Here is a 19,220-nt window from a genome sequence, read left to right on the forward strand (position 1 = left end):
CTCTCTTATTTATGTTAGTAGCTATTGTGTACTACAGCGTTTGCTAGTAGTCTCAATAAAAAACCTACCCCCCATATTCTCTTCGTAGGAAGATGGGGGGGAAAACATTTAGTAATTGACTACACTAGTTTTCGAACAAAATACCAGTAGATGGATAGAACCATTTTAATACTCAGTACTGTAACGAGTATTTATCCAATTGACATCACTTTCGACCACAGGATTACACCTAGCTTACAACCGCGGCCGCGCAGGCGCAACGTCGTGTCGTGACGTAATGGTCCATTCATCTTTTTGTTCACTCAATGAAAAGTATTTTCAAAATAATGATTGTGATTCATCAATCGTCTGTTCAATTTGTGTACAAACGTGGGTTATAATACGTTTATCATTAATTATTGGCGTATTCAACTATATGTATTGTTATATCAAAAGTGCATTCATTCATTGATAATAAAGTGCATGTATTGAGCACATGCGCGTAGCTGAGTGGTTCATTGTGGAGAGTGCACACGGTGCAATGCTTATATTTTTAATTGGAATAAAGTGGATTGAAGTGAAATTTGTGTTAGATTTTGTAATTGATATACAGAACCTAATGGTTGAAAACAGGCTCAAGTAGAACATTACGACACTCCGGAAGTGGCGGGACAAGCAACAGCAAGCCGGCCGAGCTCGTTCCGAAAGAGATAACAACGGATGAAAGAGATAAACAGTGATGGATTTAACATGGCCGACGATACGCGTAAAGTGCGAGTTGAAGAAAGATTGAAAATAAAGATTGGTACGTAATATTTTTATTGTATTGACTGAAGAAACACCACTATTTGTAATCCTTCTTCAAATTTAAATAAATGTTTCAAGTGTTAGGCACATTCGTTTTTAAATTGGAATTGTTTTGTTGTCATTGAGGTGAACAGGTGGTACTGAATAACTACAGGGCACTTATTTATGCATCTACCTAAATTCTGAAATGCAACTTAATAACATTTCTTTGTTGCTAGCTGTAGAACTTTTCATCAATGTACCAGATAAGATAGAAAAAGGCTCCTCTTTGTTTTCGTCACGGATTTTGTTGACAGTTCGTATACACTATACAGTTTATGAATGAAAATGAATTGCCTTAATACATGAATTAGATGAATGTCTCGTCTCGTGTCTTGTTTGAATTAGATTCAAGTATCTATAAGATAGGTAGTTGAACCTTCCCACTCAATAACTCAAGAGAGAAAGATCTTGCTTCCAATTTTCCTATAAAGTATGTACATGAAATAATAAAAAAATACAATACTGGTTGTGATATCCATCACATGCTGATTTACATAGTTGCTTGCCTATCCATTCAATGAGTAAAGGCATATTCTTGTAGTCATATAAGAAAAGTTGATATTGATAGATATTTTCTGAAAAATACAAAAGATGTTGGTAGCTTGAAAAAGTGAGCACTTGAAACATTACAATCAAACATATTTAAAATTACAGTTAGATATTTGTGTTTCATAGATTTTAAAGTGCTTGCTAAGAAAGACATGCTTATTACAGATATATTGTAGCAAAAATAAGATAAAAACTTAATTATCTAACAAGAAAAATAAGTGTTCATGGACTTGGGTTAGGTAAGTCTTTGTTGTCTAAAGGCTAAAGAGATTCTTGTATTATAATTTGGTGCAGGCTCGCTTTTGATGTGCTCGGGCCTATATATGCCAAGCCACTTGTTATTAGGTTGTTAATATCAATATCTTATTTAGGTAGGCAGTATTATATCTAAATTGATCAAAATAATGGTGCTGTTTGTGTATCATCATAATATGTTAGTATAGTTATTATAGATAGATGATTGATTAGTGCAGATGACAGCTCAAGCACATAAATCTATGATAACGCGAAATGTGTCTACCATGATAAGAGTGCAGTACGCCTTCCGGGGCACGACCCCTTAGTCTCCACTCTTCTTTCGCTATCACCATTGCAATATGAACATTGCACTTAAAATTATTATATGTCAATGCATATTCTGTTATTTCAAGTAATTAAAGAACTTTTTTTTAGTAATTGCTACTTAATGAATAATTGTAACTAAGTAGGTGCAAGTATGTGGTATAGTACTAATCTAAATATGATATCATAATTGTGTCCATTCCAATTACTTTAAAATATTGATATAATGTATGAAATGTTTTTACTTAATTCTTATTGACACTTGTGTGTGGTTTTGAATATGGGTCTTGATTGAATCAAGGAATGATGTTGAAAGATTCATTAGAATTTTTTCTTGAATGTAGTGCAAAAAAATTTCACAGGTTTTACCATTTCCATATGAAAAAATAATTTTAACCAGATCGAAGTTTACAATCAAACACAAAATCAAAATGAGAGGATAACCAAAAAACATGAAACATAATTTTATTTTATGTTTTATAAAGAATGTTTGGCATCGAATCTTGGTGCATAGTCGATGCGAATGCATAGAAGCGTGGACACGTCGCAAACCCGTGACGTTGTCGCCCCGTCGTCGTCGCTTGTCGCGACCGTCCGTGATAAACGTCGCCTCGCTGCTTATGGCAACTTCCGTCGTCTGCGCCTTATCTAACACCGTGCACCTTTGTTACCTCTTAGTCAACCCACCCAATTGGGCGGTGCTAATTGATACCCATTATTTACTTTATGCCCCTGACTCACAAATACGAAAACTGTGTTGTGAATTCTCGCATAAAACCGCCGATGCTCAACTTGATAATTGCAATTTGTACAAAAATGTACACCTCACGTTTTACAATTCAATAACATATCCAATCTGAGTCATGTAACAAACCGGTTAAGTGGATTTACACCTAAGGTTTGCACTCTAGTAATTTTTAATCAGATGAATGGAGTTAAAAAAACGGTGATGGGGAAATACAAGTGACACCAGGAAAACCACGTTTTCTTTATCATACAAACAAATGTACTCTCATTATTTTGTTTTCTTTCTTTCCCTGGCTGTGCCAATTTTAAGACTAAAATGTAGCAACAAGTTAAATCAAAGTTTATTTTTTGAACTAAATATTATTTAAACTAACTCTTACCTCACAGACGCTCTTACGACGAGGGAAAATGCCCTTATATGTATATAAAACCTACGTGAAACTTAGCTTAGAAAGTAAAAAATATGATTAAATAGGGTTCTCGGCAGGATTACAGAAATCATACTGCAGTCGCTCATTACATTGTACTGACTACGTGACTTAAAAGTTATTGGGCTTAAGCGGACCCCCCGGTAGTGCCGGTTGTGTGTATCCCGGTGGCACAATCGGGCGAAAAGGTGGGGAACAGGATTCATAGAGCCAAAAGTCTTGACAACCCGAAAGGCCACGTTCAGCTGTATAGCAGATAGTGATAGGTTGCTAGCCCATCGCCTACAAAAGGGTTTCCAAGTTTATAAGCCTATCCCTTACTCGCCTTTTACGACACCCATGGAAAAGATATGGAGTGGTTCTATTCTAAATCTGAAGTGCCGCACGTACCACACGGCAAAATAGGATATTTTACTTATATTACTGAATTCCTACAAGATTTTCAGGTACCGCTTATTAAAATATTTGTACACATAATATGAACCATGTTCTTCCATTCTTGGATTCATGTTGCTCAATCAAGTCGATTAATAAATCTGGAAAGCATACTAGTTGAAGGTAGTGAGTAGACAGTAACGCCGGCGTCGTTGTCGTCACGCCGTCGCGTCGCACATTTATCTACGTCGCGCTAGTGAATGGGGCAAACCTAGCGTTTTCCATTCAGGGCAGCCATTCATGGAAACTTGCCGCGCCGTTAATGAAAAACGCTATCGCTTATCGCACCGTTATCAGTCCGCCACTACCGCGTTACCGGCTGACTGCACTAATATTACCATTCAAAACTCATATGTCTGTACTATCGTTTCATTATTGATAAGATTGTTACGATATTGTTTGTTTATTTAATTCAAGGTTTTGTGTGGTTTATTTAATTCAAAGTGTTTTGTTTCTGTAAATTTACCAATTTTAAATAATTCCTCCCGTACAATAAAAATAGTTCTTACATAGGTAACAAGAGACGTGTATCGATTTTTTTAGAATAAAAAAAATATCAATGATTTGTTGCTGCAGATTCATACTTGTAAAAAAATATCATAGTCAATTTGATATCCTTCCTCTCGTTTGTAAGATGTCAGTTTGGTTTTTTAAAAGCTTGTCGAAGTGGTTTCTTAGATTTGAATGAATCGGAACCGAAGTCAATAACGCTATTGTACAGTAATGCTCTGGTTTCCACGGTGCGTGCCGTTGCCTTGTCTTACAAGAGTCGGAATACAAGGGAAAGAGTAATAAGGGTAGATAATTAAATGTATGTATCATTAGACATGTAGCTGCGCGTAAGCAGCTGATGTTTTATGAAGTACCTTTATGTTCCACATAGATTTGTAGATAATACATACATATAGTCAAGTCTATATCCCTTGCAGGATAGACAGAGCTCAAATAGACTGAAAGGTCACGTACAGCTGTATGGCTTCATGAATGGTCTTCATGGAATTGAGATTTAAATAGACACAGATTGCTAGCCCATCGCTTATAAGAGGAATTCAAGTTTATGAGCCTATACCTCAGTCGCCTTTTACGACATCCATGGGAAAGTAATGTAATGCTATTCTAAAGTGCCGGGAACCACACGGCACATTTGTAGATTCTTTCCACGATACAGGTGCTTAACAATATAATAGATAGTGCATATAAAAAAACTATTTAGATATGCACGGCTGGCTTGGCATTAGATGTTGCTTGGCTAATACTTGGTTAATAATAAGGTGGTCGAGTAAAGTAAGCTACTATTTCTGTTACACTCTTTCCTATGCAAAGTATTCTGGTATTTTCCGCAATTCCGCATATTTAACATGCATGTATGATAGTAGCAATACTAGCAATAATGAACACAATTGTGATTTATTAGCGATTCAATATTGTAAACTACTACCTACCTACATTTATAACCGTTTGCAGTATTCCGTGGTTCCCCGAAGTTATGCTATATGGCTTAACCAGCTTAGACAAAATGGCATTGGAAAATTCTAAAACGAAGAGGTTCTATTCAAAGATACAAACGTGGCACACGTGAATACTCTTAGTCGTAGGTACATCTATTTTTTAAAATGACTTGTGTAATAAAATTAAAAAGGATTATTTTTATACATACATATATACATATGTGGCGCAGCGGTAGTACGCTTGTCTGTGACACCGGAGGTCCCGGGTTCGAATCCCGGCCAGGGCATGATGAGAAAAGAACTTTTTCTGATTGGCTTGGATCTTAGATGTTTATCTATATAAGTATTTATTATAAAATATAGTATCGTTGAGTTAGTATCTCGTAACACAAGTCTCAAACTTATTTCGAGGCTAACTCAATCAGTGTTATTTGTCCTGTATATCTTTATTTATTATATATATATATTAAGTACATAAGAGATGATGCGCTACCGTGACTACCGCGAGGCTGAGGACCGTACGCATTACGCATAGAATTAAATAATTGCCTATGAGCTGTTAGTTCACGGGAATTGTGAGAAATAAAGAATCGTGTTGCGTAACACCGGTAATTCACGGCGTCCCGTCTCAGTCATTGCTTCCATTATCCAACACTCTCCTCTGGGTTATGGCTAAAATTATGATGAAGCAGATCAAATGCATTTTACGTTGAAAAAACAAGGTTACAAATTGAAGTTTGCAAATATGAGATTTCTATATTAGTTTGAATTTTTATTTCAATGGTGTTTTCTTGGATCTGAATCTATCTTTAAACAAAGTTAGTCAAACCGTTCCCATGGTTCTGATACTGGCAGGTTAGCTACGTACTCTCGGTTTCGAAACAATCGCACTACGCACAGTGTGGAAACCTCATCGTACTGATCGCTATTGTGGCTAAATAGTGAGTATGTATTCATTTCCTCAGTAGCTCCATTCAACGGTTCCCGTTTCACTCCCACGATCCACTTTGATGGCGTGTGTTACTGTCGTGTTGATGATGATGACGGCTGTTTTTGCATCAGCAATTATGTACAGTTTGTTGCAAGTTTCTCTCGCACTCCAATTACGAATTTGTGGGAGCCTGCTGCCGACCGCAGGGCCTCTCGCCTTTGTTTAGCTGCCCTAACAATCGTGGCAATAATCTTGCTCCAACTTTTTAAATTATTCATTATTACTGTCGTGCGTAATAACACGTAATTTATGATAGAAAATCATTGAGAAAGTTTTGTAAAAAATTCTTTATTATGTTAATTTTTTTTCTAGCTTTCGCCTTTTATTAAAGGGATACCAACTAAGTACATGACGTATTTTATATGTAGGGAAACGAAAAAAAAATATCATAATAAGATATCAATAAAGAAGAATGCTAGCTGTAAATTAGAGTAACCTGAACCAATAATGCCTGTTACACGTATTATGCGGAGGAGTGCAGTTATTGTATTGCTGCAACGGTCATGGCCATTATTTAGTTATGCGCTTTGTTTCTTGCTTGTTTTCATAACATATCGGCTATTAGAATCAATGCTAAAATTACGTCAGTAAATAGAGCAAAACGTCACGCGTTGAAAAGAATGTTAAATTGATTGAGTTATAGTTACTCGGAATGAGGTAATAGCTCACTCAGGACTTTTGTTTTATTTTGTTATGGGCCACAGTTACTAACAAAACCAGAAGTCTGTGGGTAATCTTTTGATCAGATCAGCATCAGGTCAGATTAGCAAATCTCATGATACGTGTACAGGACAGTAGCACGTCCAGCCGGTATTGCCTTACCTTGCTCGCCCCGTATATAGCGATATCCGTCGTCGAGGCCGCGAAATGTTGCGCAACCATAGCCTCCTTCCTTTTATGTCCTTTATTATTTCGCCCCAGCGCTAGATTACAGTTTTGATAGCTATGCGAAATATTTGAGCTTTAATTAACTTAATAGATCTAGTGCGTACAGGATGACATATATGATATGACATATGTACAGACAGAACCAAAGAGTCTCGAAAAAACTGAAAGGCCTCTTTCAGGTGTATGGCGTAATGATAAAATTAAGATTAAAGTGTAACTTCATCTCATGTTTTTAAAATCAATGGGTGCATTGCAAATTAACTGTTCCCTATATTTGGCTAGGTTGGTCGCCGGTATGACTTAGTTTAAAGGGCTAAGCTTTCAGTTGGTGCATATTTATTTTCTCTGTAGGTATTTAAATTCCCAATTATATCATATCCAACCAGAAAATAATAATTTATAAACCTTAACCCCAAAACCAGTACCTGATCCCACAACATAGCGTTGCGTTGGATCTAATATGTCTGACGGATGAATCAAATTAATGACGACATTATTGCTTGGTACCAAAAAGCGAGGCTCAATGACACGCATCTAACATGTAATATCTTTATAGTCTAAAATACTTGTAAGCGCAATGAACGCCATAACGGCGCGTTTGCGCATCACTCAATTTATTACTCATATTCTTACTGTCGTTTACTTTATTTGACCTAAGATTACAATCAGTCTTAAGTGGATTGAACTGACGATAAATTTATGTGTTATGCCTTTAAACTAAGTTTGGATACATACTCAAAGATTATGCTATATGTTATTTTTGTTTGTTCTTTTTTTTTCAGGAGAAGCTAAGAATCTACCGGGTCGCAGCCATGGCGCAGCATGCCACCGAGATATTTACTGCGTGCTGTCACTTGACCAAGAGGAGATATTCCGCACTTCTACCATGGAGAGGACACTCAAGTATGTTTTCAATTAACATTACGTGTCAAAATCCGACCAATTTTGATAAAATTTCGCAAAAAGACGGACAAAACGTTCGAGGGTGACATTAGGCTACTTTTTCTGGAAATTCTTACCCCCAGCTAGGGAGCAAAGCCCGGCGCAAAAGCGAGTTTTAGTTAAAATACATTTTGTAGAGCTTAAATAAATCTGCGCGCCGCGGCCGCGAAAGTTGCGTTTCTCACCGATATTCTTATAGTTTCTCTCAAGGTTTCTAAACGTTTCCCTTGATTTCTTTTTATATTAAAATCACATTAGTGCTCAGCTTATTCTTCCAAGTTATTGCGATAATGTAATAATGCAGTGAGTGATGTAAGAACGATTGTAGGACGACGATAAAGACATGTTTGACGGTTAATTGTTTCTTGATTATGAGTATGTAATAAGACAATCAATTCTTTGGAAATATTCACATAGGCATAGTGTCGCAATATTGTTTATTGTGAAATAATTGCTATTTTCTTAATAAGACGTAGCTGTCGATAACAATTCGTCAGGTTGTATCGTCTTAATCAGCTGAATAATCTTAAGAATATTTTCCTCGTGTACGACGTTTTCCATGTTTGGTAAATAAAAAAGGTACATACATAGAATCACGTCTTCATACCCTACGGAGTAGACATAGCCAAAAGTCTTGAAGACTGAAAGAGCATGCCCAGCTACGAGTAATATGTATTTATAATGTACCACAGCTGCGTCACGCATACTTATCGACCAATTTTTTATATTTACCATAGTGTTGTCATAATAATGAATCTGTTGTCCCGTCCCGCTACCGATGGCCCAGTGTCCGGGCAGCGTCTACTTCCGGCGCTCGTTCGTGGCTGGGAGCCGATCGCCATGTTTACGGAGGACAAACAAATTTACTGGGTCAAGGCTTCATGTTTGTGAATGGCTGGCCAGGACTGAACGGTGCGCGGTGGCCAAACCACTTCGATTGTAGCGAATTAAGAATAATTACGCCTATTACACGACACTAGTTCCACTATTGTTGTTCAATTCGTATGAGTACATTTAATTTTTCCCATAATTTGCTCTGTTTTTGAATTGCAATAATAACAGAGTTGTACTTAAATGTTGCTGTTTATAATTGCTTCTGTTATCAGTATTTATAAATTACACAAAAATCGCATTTTCGTTGATATCATTGAATCTGATTACTCGTTGATACGCTTATCTTAATTAGAAGCAAACTCGTATGTGTAAACACTGTATTACTCGTTTATTATGTCGATACTCAACTCATACAACCCAGGCCATCGCGTGTAAGATTCATTCGCATTATTTCATTCATTTGATCAATGAATTTTTCATTCACGCTCATCGATTACTGTACTTAGCGTAAGAACGATTTTAATTGGAATTACTCGAGTACTCTGTCTAGTAATTTTAACCATGTAGGTAGTTTATATATTATGACTTAAAATATAGCGCATTTTAGGCATTTAACAAGAGGCCCTTATTAACAAACTAGCGGCTCCGCCCGCATCTAGGTCGCATTTTGCATGACTTGATTTAGATTTTTTGTAACTTATTATAAAATCATAACATATAATCCCGTCTATATCCCCCGCGGGGTAGACAGAGCCAACAGTTATCAAAAGACTGAAAGACCACGCCCAGTTGCTTGGCTAAATGATAGAATTGAGATTCAAATAGTGACAAGTTGCTAGCCCATCGCCCCTCTTCTTATACATACGATCATATTTATTGATATAGATAAAAAAAATTAACAACACTCCTTATTTTATTTGTTCAAGGGTTGAGTTCCGTTTCGTTTGGGAGAGAGTTCCGTTGAGTAGTTTGAAGTTAGGTTTATCGTACCAGACAGACAAAAATTACAAAAATGATTTTTTTTTTGGTTTTCTGTTACTCTTCTGTTACTCTTCTTTGAGCGTTTCCTATAAGTTTTTTTTGGAAAAATATTTAACATACAGACATTCGATGTTTACTGTCTCGGTCTGGTCTGGATCGGAATGTATTAAATAGCTGTTGCTGCCCGTGACTTCGCCCATATATTATTTTTTGTGTAGGTATGTACCACTGATCACAATAATATAATAGCTAGGTTCTCTGACTCTGTCGTGATGTATACCAGAAGCTCGTCGTTTACGTTATTGCTGTTTGTTATTCGTAGAGGAAATATTTGATGTTGTCGGCGTCGTATCGTACGTCGGTTTCCTCGAAACTTCATACAAATGTACTAGCACGAGCGTGTGGTATTCAACTATTCATAAACGCAATAAATTCGCTTCCGCTGCTGCTCTCACGTGCCTGGTTCTCATTGTAAGACGGGATTGTAAACTACGAATTAAACATTATTTTGCTAAATGATATTTGTCAATACAGAATCGTGGCGGTGAGATGTTTAGTCATTCACGCACGACACTAATGCAGACACCGCCGTTCGGTGGTGTAACGTATCTTTTTTTAGAATTCTTATCTTTCAAAGCGATCTTTGATTTCATCTTAATACAACCTATCAATTCTAATCATGTAATCAAATTCAATCTATTGGTGTACAAATCAGACGTTTAAAACTCAAAAGTTTTTTTCACTATTTTGGTTTGAAGGAGGTGTATATTGTGGTTGGTCGTGCCATAAGGGAGGGCGGCAGTGCGGCGCGCTCGCCGGATGCATATCCGCTAAGTGAGCGCCCGCGCGGAACGTCCCTTCCGCTAACCCCCTCGTCATTCAGCTTTTGGAAATAATATTTGAAATCGATTCCTCAATAATCAATAAAAATACATGTAAAAACTGATATAAATTCCCCCGAGGAAACGAGCCGTCTCGGTAGTCTCGAATTGCCGCCGCGGTATTTTCATGAATGCATCTCAAAATTAATGCGTGACTCAGTTCGGTACGCAGTCAGGTTTATTCTTAGTTGATCTATTTTAGTTATTCACCTTTTACCTTTATTACTTACTTTGCGTCAATTTTTTTTTATTTCTATATTGACCCTGTTCCGGCTTCGCACGGGAACATTTTTAGATACAAACCTTCCTCAGCAAAATATCTTTCTAAAATTTCAAGCAGGAACAAAGTACGTCAACAACTTTCCGAGATTAGCGCATACATACAGACAGAGAAAATTTGGAGGCTTTAGTTTATAATATGTAGTGATTCTATTGCTTTATCCGCGGGCTTGTCAATTCGTTTTCATTTAATGTATGATGTGTTCAGACATGTTTATCTTTATGACAGGGTGTTATTCGTTAATGAGCGGAAGCGATAATGATTTAGTGACCTAGAGGTGAGACGACTCGGTGGATATCGAAGGAAATGTCACATCATTTGTCAAATGAGTTAACTTAATGGGTTCTTTGTCTTGTGATAGGTACTTTATCAGTAGGTCCTTACTATGTTCGGGCCCTGCCAACCGAAGCTTGCTACTCATACATATTTGTGCATACAATATAAGGTACCTACACTTACTTGTTACACGCCTTCATTAGGATCATTTTTACGCTACTACATTTTTTAAGTACTTTATCAAACCACACATGTAATGGCCAATAGGGCAGATACATTTGATAACGTACTGTTTATATTTGGAATTACTTTACGCCAATTAGGTACTGGTATTTATTTTCTATATCACAGGCGAAGTTAAGTTACAAATTACTCCATTTTTTGTCAAAATCGCCGCCTTCGTTTAAGTGCTGAAATTAATTTGACTATGATTAGGATTAAACTAAGAACTAGTAAAGTATATGTATGACGAGCGATTACCAAAGTATAATACTCGTATCCATGAAGCCTCCTTAAAATTATATTGAAGCCATTTCGGATTGAGAACATCGTAAAAACCGTTTCACACTAACTATGGTAGTAGCTGCTTTGCAACGGAAGCTTTTAAGTGATAAATTGGTCCGGAACCGTGTGGCACGTAAAATGATGATGGCCGCCAGCCGCCATCGTCCAGCGGCCGCTTGCTACTTGGCTTGATGCTACTGTGTGATTATCCTCAAATAATGCCATATTCGTAATAGTGCCGTGTGGTTACCGGCACCAATACAAAAAAGAATAGGACCACTCCATCTCTTTCCCATGGATGTCGTAAAAGGCGATTAAGGGATAGGCTTATAAACTTGGGATTTTTCTTTTAGGCGATGAGCTAGCAACCTGTCACTATTTGAATCTCAATTCTATCATTAAGCCAAATAGCTGAACGTGGCCATTTAGTCTTCAAGACTGTTGGCTCTGTCTACCCCGTTTGTGATATGGACGTGACCATATGTATGTATGTAATGCCATATTCTCCTGCATCTTTTGTATTTTCTTTTTTTTTAATCTACTTGCTTTTCACCCCCTTTTATTTTAAGCGTGACACTAAAAGTATGCGCTGCTATATTTGTACTACGTAATTTTACAAACATGTGATAAGCACCGTTTTGTGATTTCCATTCCACCTGTTTCAATAATAATGTTGTCCAGCTACATTAACCAAATAGTAAATTATTCCACATTGCAATGAATTATTTTAATTTCGTTATTTTTGAGAAAGAACATCTCAACCAATTTGATTGTTGTTACGACTTTTGTGTAGTATTTTGAGTGTATTCAAAGTTCATGTACTCTTCGTGGCCTACTTCGAAACACTCACCGATATTAGGTTACGTGCGGTCGGTGCTCTATATTTTTGGGATAGTTTATCCCCCCTATCAGGTGAAGCCCCAAAAACGACATTTTCACTGAGACATTAAATGAATTATATATAATAACTAAAGGCCGCCCGCGACTTCGTCCGCATGAAAACCCTATTAATCCTGCGGGAACTCCGGGATAAAAGCCTTTATGTTATTCTGGGTCTTCAGCTACCTACATACCAAATTTCATCGTAATTGGTTCAGTGGTTTTTGCGTGAAAGAGTAACAAACATCCATACTGACATCTTCACAAACTTTCGCATTTATAATATAAGTAGGATTTTCGTAAAAAAATTTACTTGTCCTGCCCTTAGTGGGTGAGCCAACCCATGACGATGTGTGTAGATTCCTCGTTTGAAGTAAATTTATATTTTAACATATTCCTGCCCATATGGAGGTTTTGAACCTTATTTAAAAAAAAAAAACCGTACCGACACCTAAATAGGATGTTCATTGCACTCATCTCAAGAGTACATTAAGTTTTTCAAATTTTTCAGTTTGAAATCCTCCAATCTCTTACAAATTAAAACAAATAACAGGAGATTAGGCGATAAAAAAATTATCGGGTACACGAAAAGTTGACAGGCGTTAAATCGGAATTGCATCGAGTCGGCACCCCGCGACCCGCCGCGGTTCCGCCTCCGGTTTATAAATACCGGGCGGCGCCGGATGCAGCGGGCACGACCGCCTGACGCACCGACACGGTAAAATAACGAGGATTCAGATGTGAACACCGGACGAAATGTGTAAAGCACATGCTAAACTAGACGGCCTTCCTAGCAACTTTTTTATTGCAACTATCCCAACTTTTCTCAACTACCTATATGTTTCTGCCAATTGATTTTATGAGCGAATTATCGTAAATTTTTATTCTTAAAATATTATTTTAATCTGAATGCCTAGAGATCTGTTATCATTAAAAAATATTTTGTCGTTCTTAAAAGTTCTTACGGTACGAAAAAATTATTTGCATCATTAATTGATTTTTAATTATATAATTATTACTATAAATGATTTGCCGTGTGGTTCCCGGCACCAATACAAAAAAGAATAGGACCACTCCTCTTTCCCATGGATGTCGTAAAAGGCGACTAAGGAATAGGCCTATGAAATTGCGATCCTTTTTTTAGTCGATGGGCTAGCAACCTGTCACTATTTGGATCTCAATACCATCATTAAGCCGAGTAGCTGAACGTGGCCATTCAGTCTTTTCAAGACTATTGACTCTGTCTACCCCGTAAGGGATATAGATGTATAAATGATGTATCAAAAAAAATTAAACAATATTACACATATTAAGAGTGCTACTTCTCTTCCCAAATCCTTTTGTTCTGACACCCTACATGTGTACTCGATTGTACTACTTAAAATATGCTGATCGACTTCATAAAAACTAGCCCCTTCACGCGCATGACTAAAATAAACTTACCATGCACATGCGGTATTAAAAAGTGATTGCTACACTTTTTATACTGAAGGTGTACTTTGTTCGTATTAATGTTTGTAAACATATAATATTAAAATACTCACACGCTAAAAGTACGATTTTAATCTGTATAATTCGACATTGCCGTCCATATTTATCTGCACACTGTCTGCCGAATCTACTTTGAATTTTGAAAATATTGAAGCAAAATTTATATAAACTCGTTAAGCTAATGTTTCTCAATCTTTCAGATAGGCATGAAGCTGCGGCTTCTAACTAGGCTTTTATAATATCTATAATTATCTTTATTATAACGAGAAACGCGTAATACTAAGGTATGAGTGTGAATAACTTTCACTTTAAATAGTGTGGCACTCCGCAAACTTACAATAAATTAATAGCTAGACTGGTTACACTACACATTACTGAATATTTGATCCTACGTAATTATGCAAACTTCCTTATTGCGTGTAAAAACCGATGTTTGATACGCATCATTTGTGAACTATTGATGGAGCGATAATAATAATACTGTATAAAAACATATAAATGTAATAAATAAACTACAACCGCTATAAACCCTATTTTAGCTAGGAATAATTTAGTTGAAATGAGGCATTATATTACCTTGTCCTTGCTTTATTCCAAAATTAAAATTCCTTACGCGCGGTCAAAGTCGCCGTAATAAGTATTGGTTGAGGCTGATTATACTAATTTTGAGATTATTTGTAAATGCGTGGGGTTCGAGTGAAATGTGCAGCCTGCCCACATCGTTCGGGAGGCTGATGCTCGTAGGTGGTTTATTAGTCGATTGCAGGATACTGTCGGCCAAAACCCTTCACTCAGTTTAATAAATTTGTCAACCGTCACCGCAAATATATTTATACGAGTATATACGTATTAACCTTACTATGAGATGAAATTACATTTATTACTTATTTGTTTCAGCCCCTTCTTCGGAGAGGAATTTCAGTTCGAAGTACCCAGAAGATTTAGATATTTATCGATATACGTGTTCGATCGGGACAAACATCTCAAACAAGACAAAGTGCTCGGCAAGGTCGCTATCAAAAGAGAGGATCTCCATCGGTACAACAATAAAGATCACTGGTTCGCGTTGCGGCCGGTCGACGCAGACTCAGAGGTGCAGGGCAAGGCACACATCGAACTTTCACTCGAGGACTCGAGAAAGCGGTTCAGAGTGGAGCCTAAACCGCCGGATCCCGACCCGGCCGCCGACAACTGCTCGGCAAAGACAAAAGGCAACAATTTCGTCAGAATATCCGAATATTGTAAAGAGAGCATGAGGTTCGGCTCGTGTTCAAGCTCTACCAGTAAGAAATTATTGAGTGCGGCTGCGACGGAGCCCACGCTGACTCTGTCGCGGTCGGAGAGTCTGAAGGACCGAGCCCAGTGGGGTAAACCCCGGACGAAACCGCCGATGCACGCGATGTCGGACACGGACGCGTCGCCCATACCCACCGCCGCCGACTACTGGTCGGACCCCGAGAGACACTGCGCGGCGCGCGCCGGCCCCGACACGCTGCGGCTGCGGGTGCTGGAGTGCTCGGAGCTCACCACCAAGAACGGACAGTGCGATCCGTTTGCTCTCGTCACGTTGTTGTACTCGAACGGGCGAAGAGTGGAAAGGCGCACGAAACCAAGAAAAAAGACTGTAAACCCCCAATTTGACGAATTTTTCTGTTTTGATCTCGTTATGGATTCTGATCCAAAGGACAAGGACAGCTCACAATCGGTAGGTTTATAACACTTGTTCTTGTGTTTTTTAATTATATTTAACTAGCATCCCGTTCCGGCTTCGCACGAGTAAAGTTTGCGATGATTGAAAATATACTACAAAATGAAATAACCTAAGTACCCTTTAACCAAAAAGCTTATTTCGGCAAAATCACAATGAAAATTAAGTATTTAAAGAAAATACAACTATAAAATTTTTCTAAAAGTCTTTTAAACAATATTAATCAATACAGGTACCTATCTACCAAATACAAAATAAAAAGGGATACAGCAGAGGGCGGGTAGGTGTGGTGCGGGGTCGGTAATAGTTGGCGAAAACTTCGCTAGGATGGAACGCTTCATCGGCCTTTAGTTTCTCGCCCGGAAAATTGCATTTTGCGATAGCTCATTAGATATTGAGTTTGTTCACATGGTGTAAATCAATTTTGATCTAAATTAAATGTATAACGTATATGACGTATTTAATTGAATAACAATTAATACTGTTTTGTTAAAATAGGTTCGTAAAAATTTCATCATTTTATTTTAATTATTGTGGGTTATCCTTGGAACATAGACCATATACTATAGCGGACTTTTTTATAGACCTATTAAAGCGGTACAATCCCACTGTACATTGTTTTGTTGTAACTCACATGATTTTAGCAGCGTTTTGAGGAAAGCTCTCGGTGGTCTTTATTTTTTCAGACTTATTATTTACTAAAATCTTATTTGGAAATCAGTATTTACCTGTTGTTAAAAACTGTATGAAAATTCGTCTAGTACTTTTCGAGTTTATCGGAAACAGACAGACAGACGCGGCGGGGGACTTTGTTTTATAATATGTAGTGCAGCTTATTTCACCATGTATGAGGGCGATATTAAATAATATATTTTTTGTTGTTTTCCAGCCGGGCGTAGCGTGTGAAGCCAGGGTGTCGGTGTGGCACGACGCGGCCACGCCGGTGTTCCTCGGCGAAGTACGGTTACCGCTGCGGCAGCCCGCGCCGTCACCTTTACGTGCTTGGTATGATTCACTCTCATTATTGCTTTTTATTTAATTTTTCTATTTAATCATCCAGAACAGAGCGTTCCGAGATCATAATGGCCCGTGGCTCATAATTTGGAGAGAAAAGTCTAAATTGACTGCTACTTACGGAAAAGTCTTTTTAACTGTATAGAAACAGCAACTACAGAACAGCAATAAGTTAATTCATGACTGATAAAGCCGCGCCAGTTTTAAGTCGTGCTGGGTCCGGTTGTTTCTGATCCAGTCATGAAAGTAAATAATCTCTGTATGTCATCTGCTGCAAATATATATATATGATCTATGTAGAGTATCGTTTATGGGTATGTTTGGTAAAGCTTTATAGTATAGTTAGTATGGTTATTATGCATTATTTATTATCACAAAAGTTCTCTGCTTAACCCAATGGTAAACTGTTAGATAATGCTATTAGTATTAAGTTTGCCTAATGTACTTTACAAATTGTAATTGTTACAGTAAAGAATAAATAAATAAATAATTCTTGAGCATCGGCTGAAAACGATGACGAGACAGTATTCCACAACGAGATAGTTATATGAGTCGTATCATGGGAAATACACTGCTCTCGCGTTGGCCTTCTCTAACAGCACCTATCTTGACTCCCCAAAAAAATCCATAAAGTTACTTTGTTTCTATGTAACTCATGATATCCAATATGAATGAGGCGGCTGACGATGAAGTCGAGTAACAGTCCGTCGCCCGCAGGTTCTTCCTGAGCTCGCGCGCGGGCGGCGCGCTGTCGCGGGGCGCCACGCCGCCCGGCACGCGGCTGTCGGCGGCCGGCGCCGCCACGCTGGGCTCGCTGCGCCTGCTGCTGCAGTACACCGTCGACCACGTGTTCCCGCTCGACCACTACACCAAGCTCGAGGAGCTGTTCCTGCGCAGCGTGCACCAGAAGGTATCACTATGAGATGTTGTTGCGTACTTGATCGTTAGATTCTTATGCTTTTAATCGAATGGTTTATGTGGCGTTCTTCCATACACAATTAAATTATATCGGCTTGTCAGCGATATAAGATGCTTTGCTATTTGGCGGTCGGCACAACACTACCCTATACAGGACCACGTCAGTACTTGACGAGACGACAGAATTCTACTTATTGATTAGTTATTAGAGAATTTAATTTATATTGAATACTAGCTTTTACCAGCTTCTTTAGCGCCACATACAAAAGAAAACAGATTTTTCGCAAATTTCACAGAATCTTTATATTTTACCGCGATGAAAAGTATCTTATGTTCTCTTAATTATAGGCCTATGTAGGCCAAATGTCAAGAAGACTAATACAATGGATAGCACGTGAATAGAAAACAAATAAATAAACTTACTTTCACATTTATAGTATTAGTTGGAATTTGTGCGGACATACATTACAATTTCATCAAAAGCTTCTTGGCTACCAAATAATCAAAAATTTAATAATTTCAATTTTAAATCAATTAATAATTTCCTTCATATTTCCAGCCTATCACTGCGTCCGCGGTGTACATCCTTGGAGAGATCGTGTCCAGCAAGACTGACGCGGCCCAGCCTTTAGTGCGGTTGTTCACGCACCACGACCTCATCGTGCCCATGGTCAGGGAACTGGCCGATTCCGAGATATCGGTGTTGACGTGAGTTTGATCAGTTCGATAAAGATCAAGTCCAGCTAGACTGACGGGGCTCAGCTAAGCAGTTGTAACAGTGTATTGTAGACTTACGGCCAAAATTATAACAAACTTACTAAGTTCGCGGATCCTTTAAAAAAGAAGAATAAGACCACTCCATCTAGTTTCCATGGCTATCACTCCATATCTTTGCCATGGATGTCGTAAAAGACGACTAAGAGATAGGCTTATAAACTTGGGATTCTTTTAGGCGATGGACTAGCCACCTGTCAATATTTGAATCTCAATTCTATCATCAAGCCAAACAGCTGAACGTGGTCGTAGTCTTTTCAAGGTCGTTGGCTCTGTTTAACCCGCAAAGGATATAGATTGATTGATACATAGAGATATGTATGTTCCTAAGTTTTATGTATTATCTGATCATCATGAATTTGCTATTACTAAATTCCGATAGCTACATATGTACAAACTATTGCCTACAATTTTGTATATTGTTTCAGTGATGCAACGACGATCTTCCGTGGCAACACGCTAGTGTCCAAAATGATGGACGAGGCGATGAGACTGACTGGTGCTTCGTATCTGCGTTCCGTTCTACGGCCTACCTTAGCAGCTGTGCTGGCTGAGAAAAAACCCTGTGAAATAGACCCCGCGAGGGTTAAACCCTCGGCGACAGTGACTGCCAACCTCGCTAACCTTAAAGAATACGTCGAAAGGGTGAGTTGATGCCTCGTTCCGTATCTATGTCCTGTTTTATACTGCCTGCTCATAATTTCAGTCACTTGCCATTTGTTTTTTCTTACTATGAGTTTGTCTATAGGCAGAGCCAAGTTCACATGTTGTACTTTTTTTTTAATATCACACTACGAAAGCTTATTAATTTGTGGTTTGTTACAAAGAACCATCGAATATCCTTCCTAATATTTTTGACAAAA

At 38.0% G+C, this 19,220-nt stretch overlaps 1 protein-coding gene across 2 annotated transcripts in view; it reads left to right on the top strand.

Moving 5' to 3' along the window:
• The first annotated feature begins 245 nt into the window (after positions 1-245).
• Positions 246-19,220, top strand: part of LOC106136899 (GTPase-activating protein) — a 33,384-nt gene continuing 14,409 nt past the window's right edge. For both annotated transcript variants that reach the window (XM_060954352.1, XM_060954353.1), the window contains exons 1-7: positions 246-784; positions 7,658-7,778; positions 14,841-15,648; positions 16,541-16,656; positions 17,383-17,575; positions 18,143-18,291; positions 18,786-19,002. In XM_060954352.1, coding sequence (XP_060810335.1) covers positions 700-784; positions 7,658-7,778; positions 14,841-15,648; positions 16,541-16,656; positions 17,383-17,575; positions 18,143-18,291; positions 18,786-19,002 — 1,689 coding nt within the window. In that variant the 5' untranslated portion in view covers positions 246-699. The remainder of the gene's footprint in view (positions 785-7,657; positions 7,779-14,840; positions 15,649-16,540; positions 16,657-17,382; positions 17,576-18,142; positions 18,292-18,785; positions 19,003-19,220) is intronic.

This window comes from Amyelois transitella, chromosome 4 (assembly GCF_032362555.1).
Source record: "Amyelois transitella isolate CPQ chromosome 4, ilAmyTran1.1, whole genome shotgun sequence".
Classification (NCBI taxonomy): domain Eukaryota; kingdom Metazoa; phylum Arthropoda; class Insecta; order Lepidoptera; family Pyralidae; genus Amyelois; species Amyelois transitella.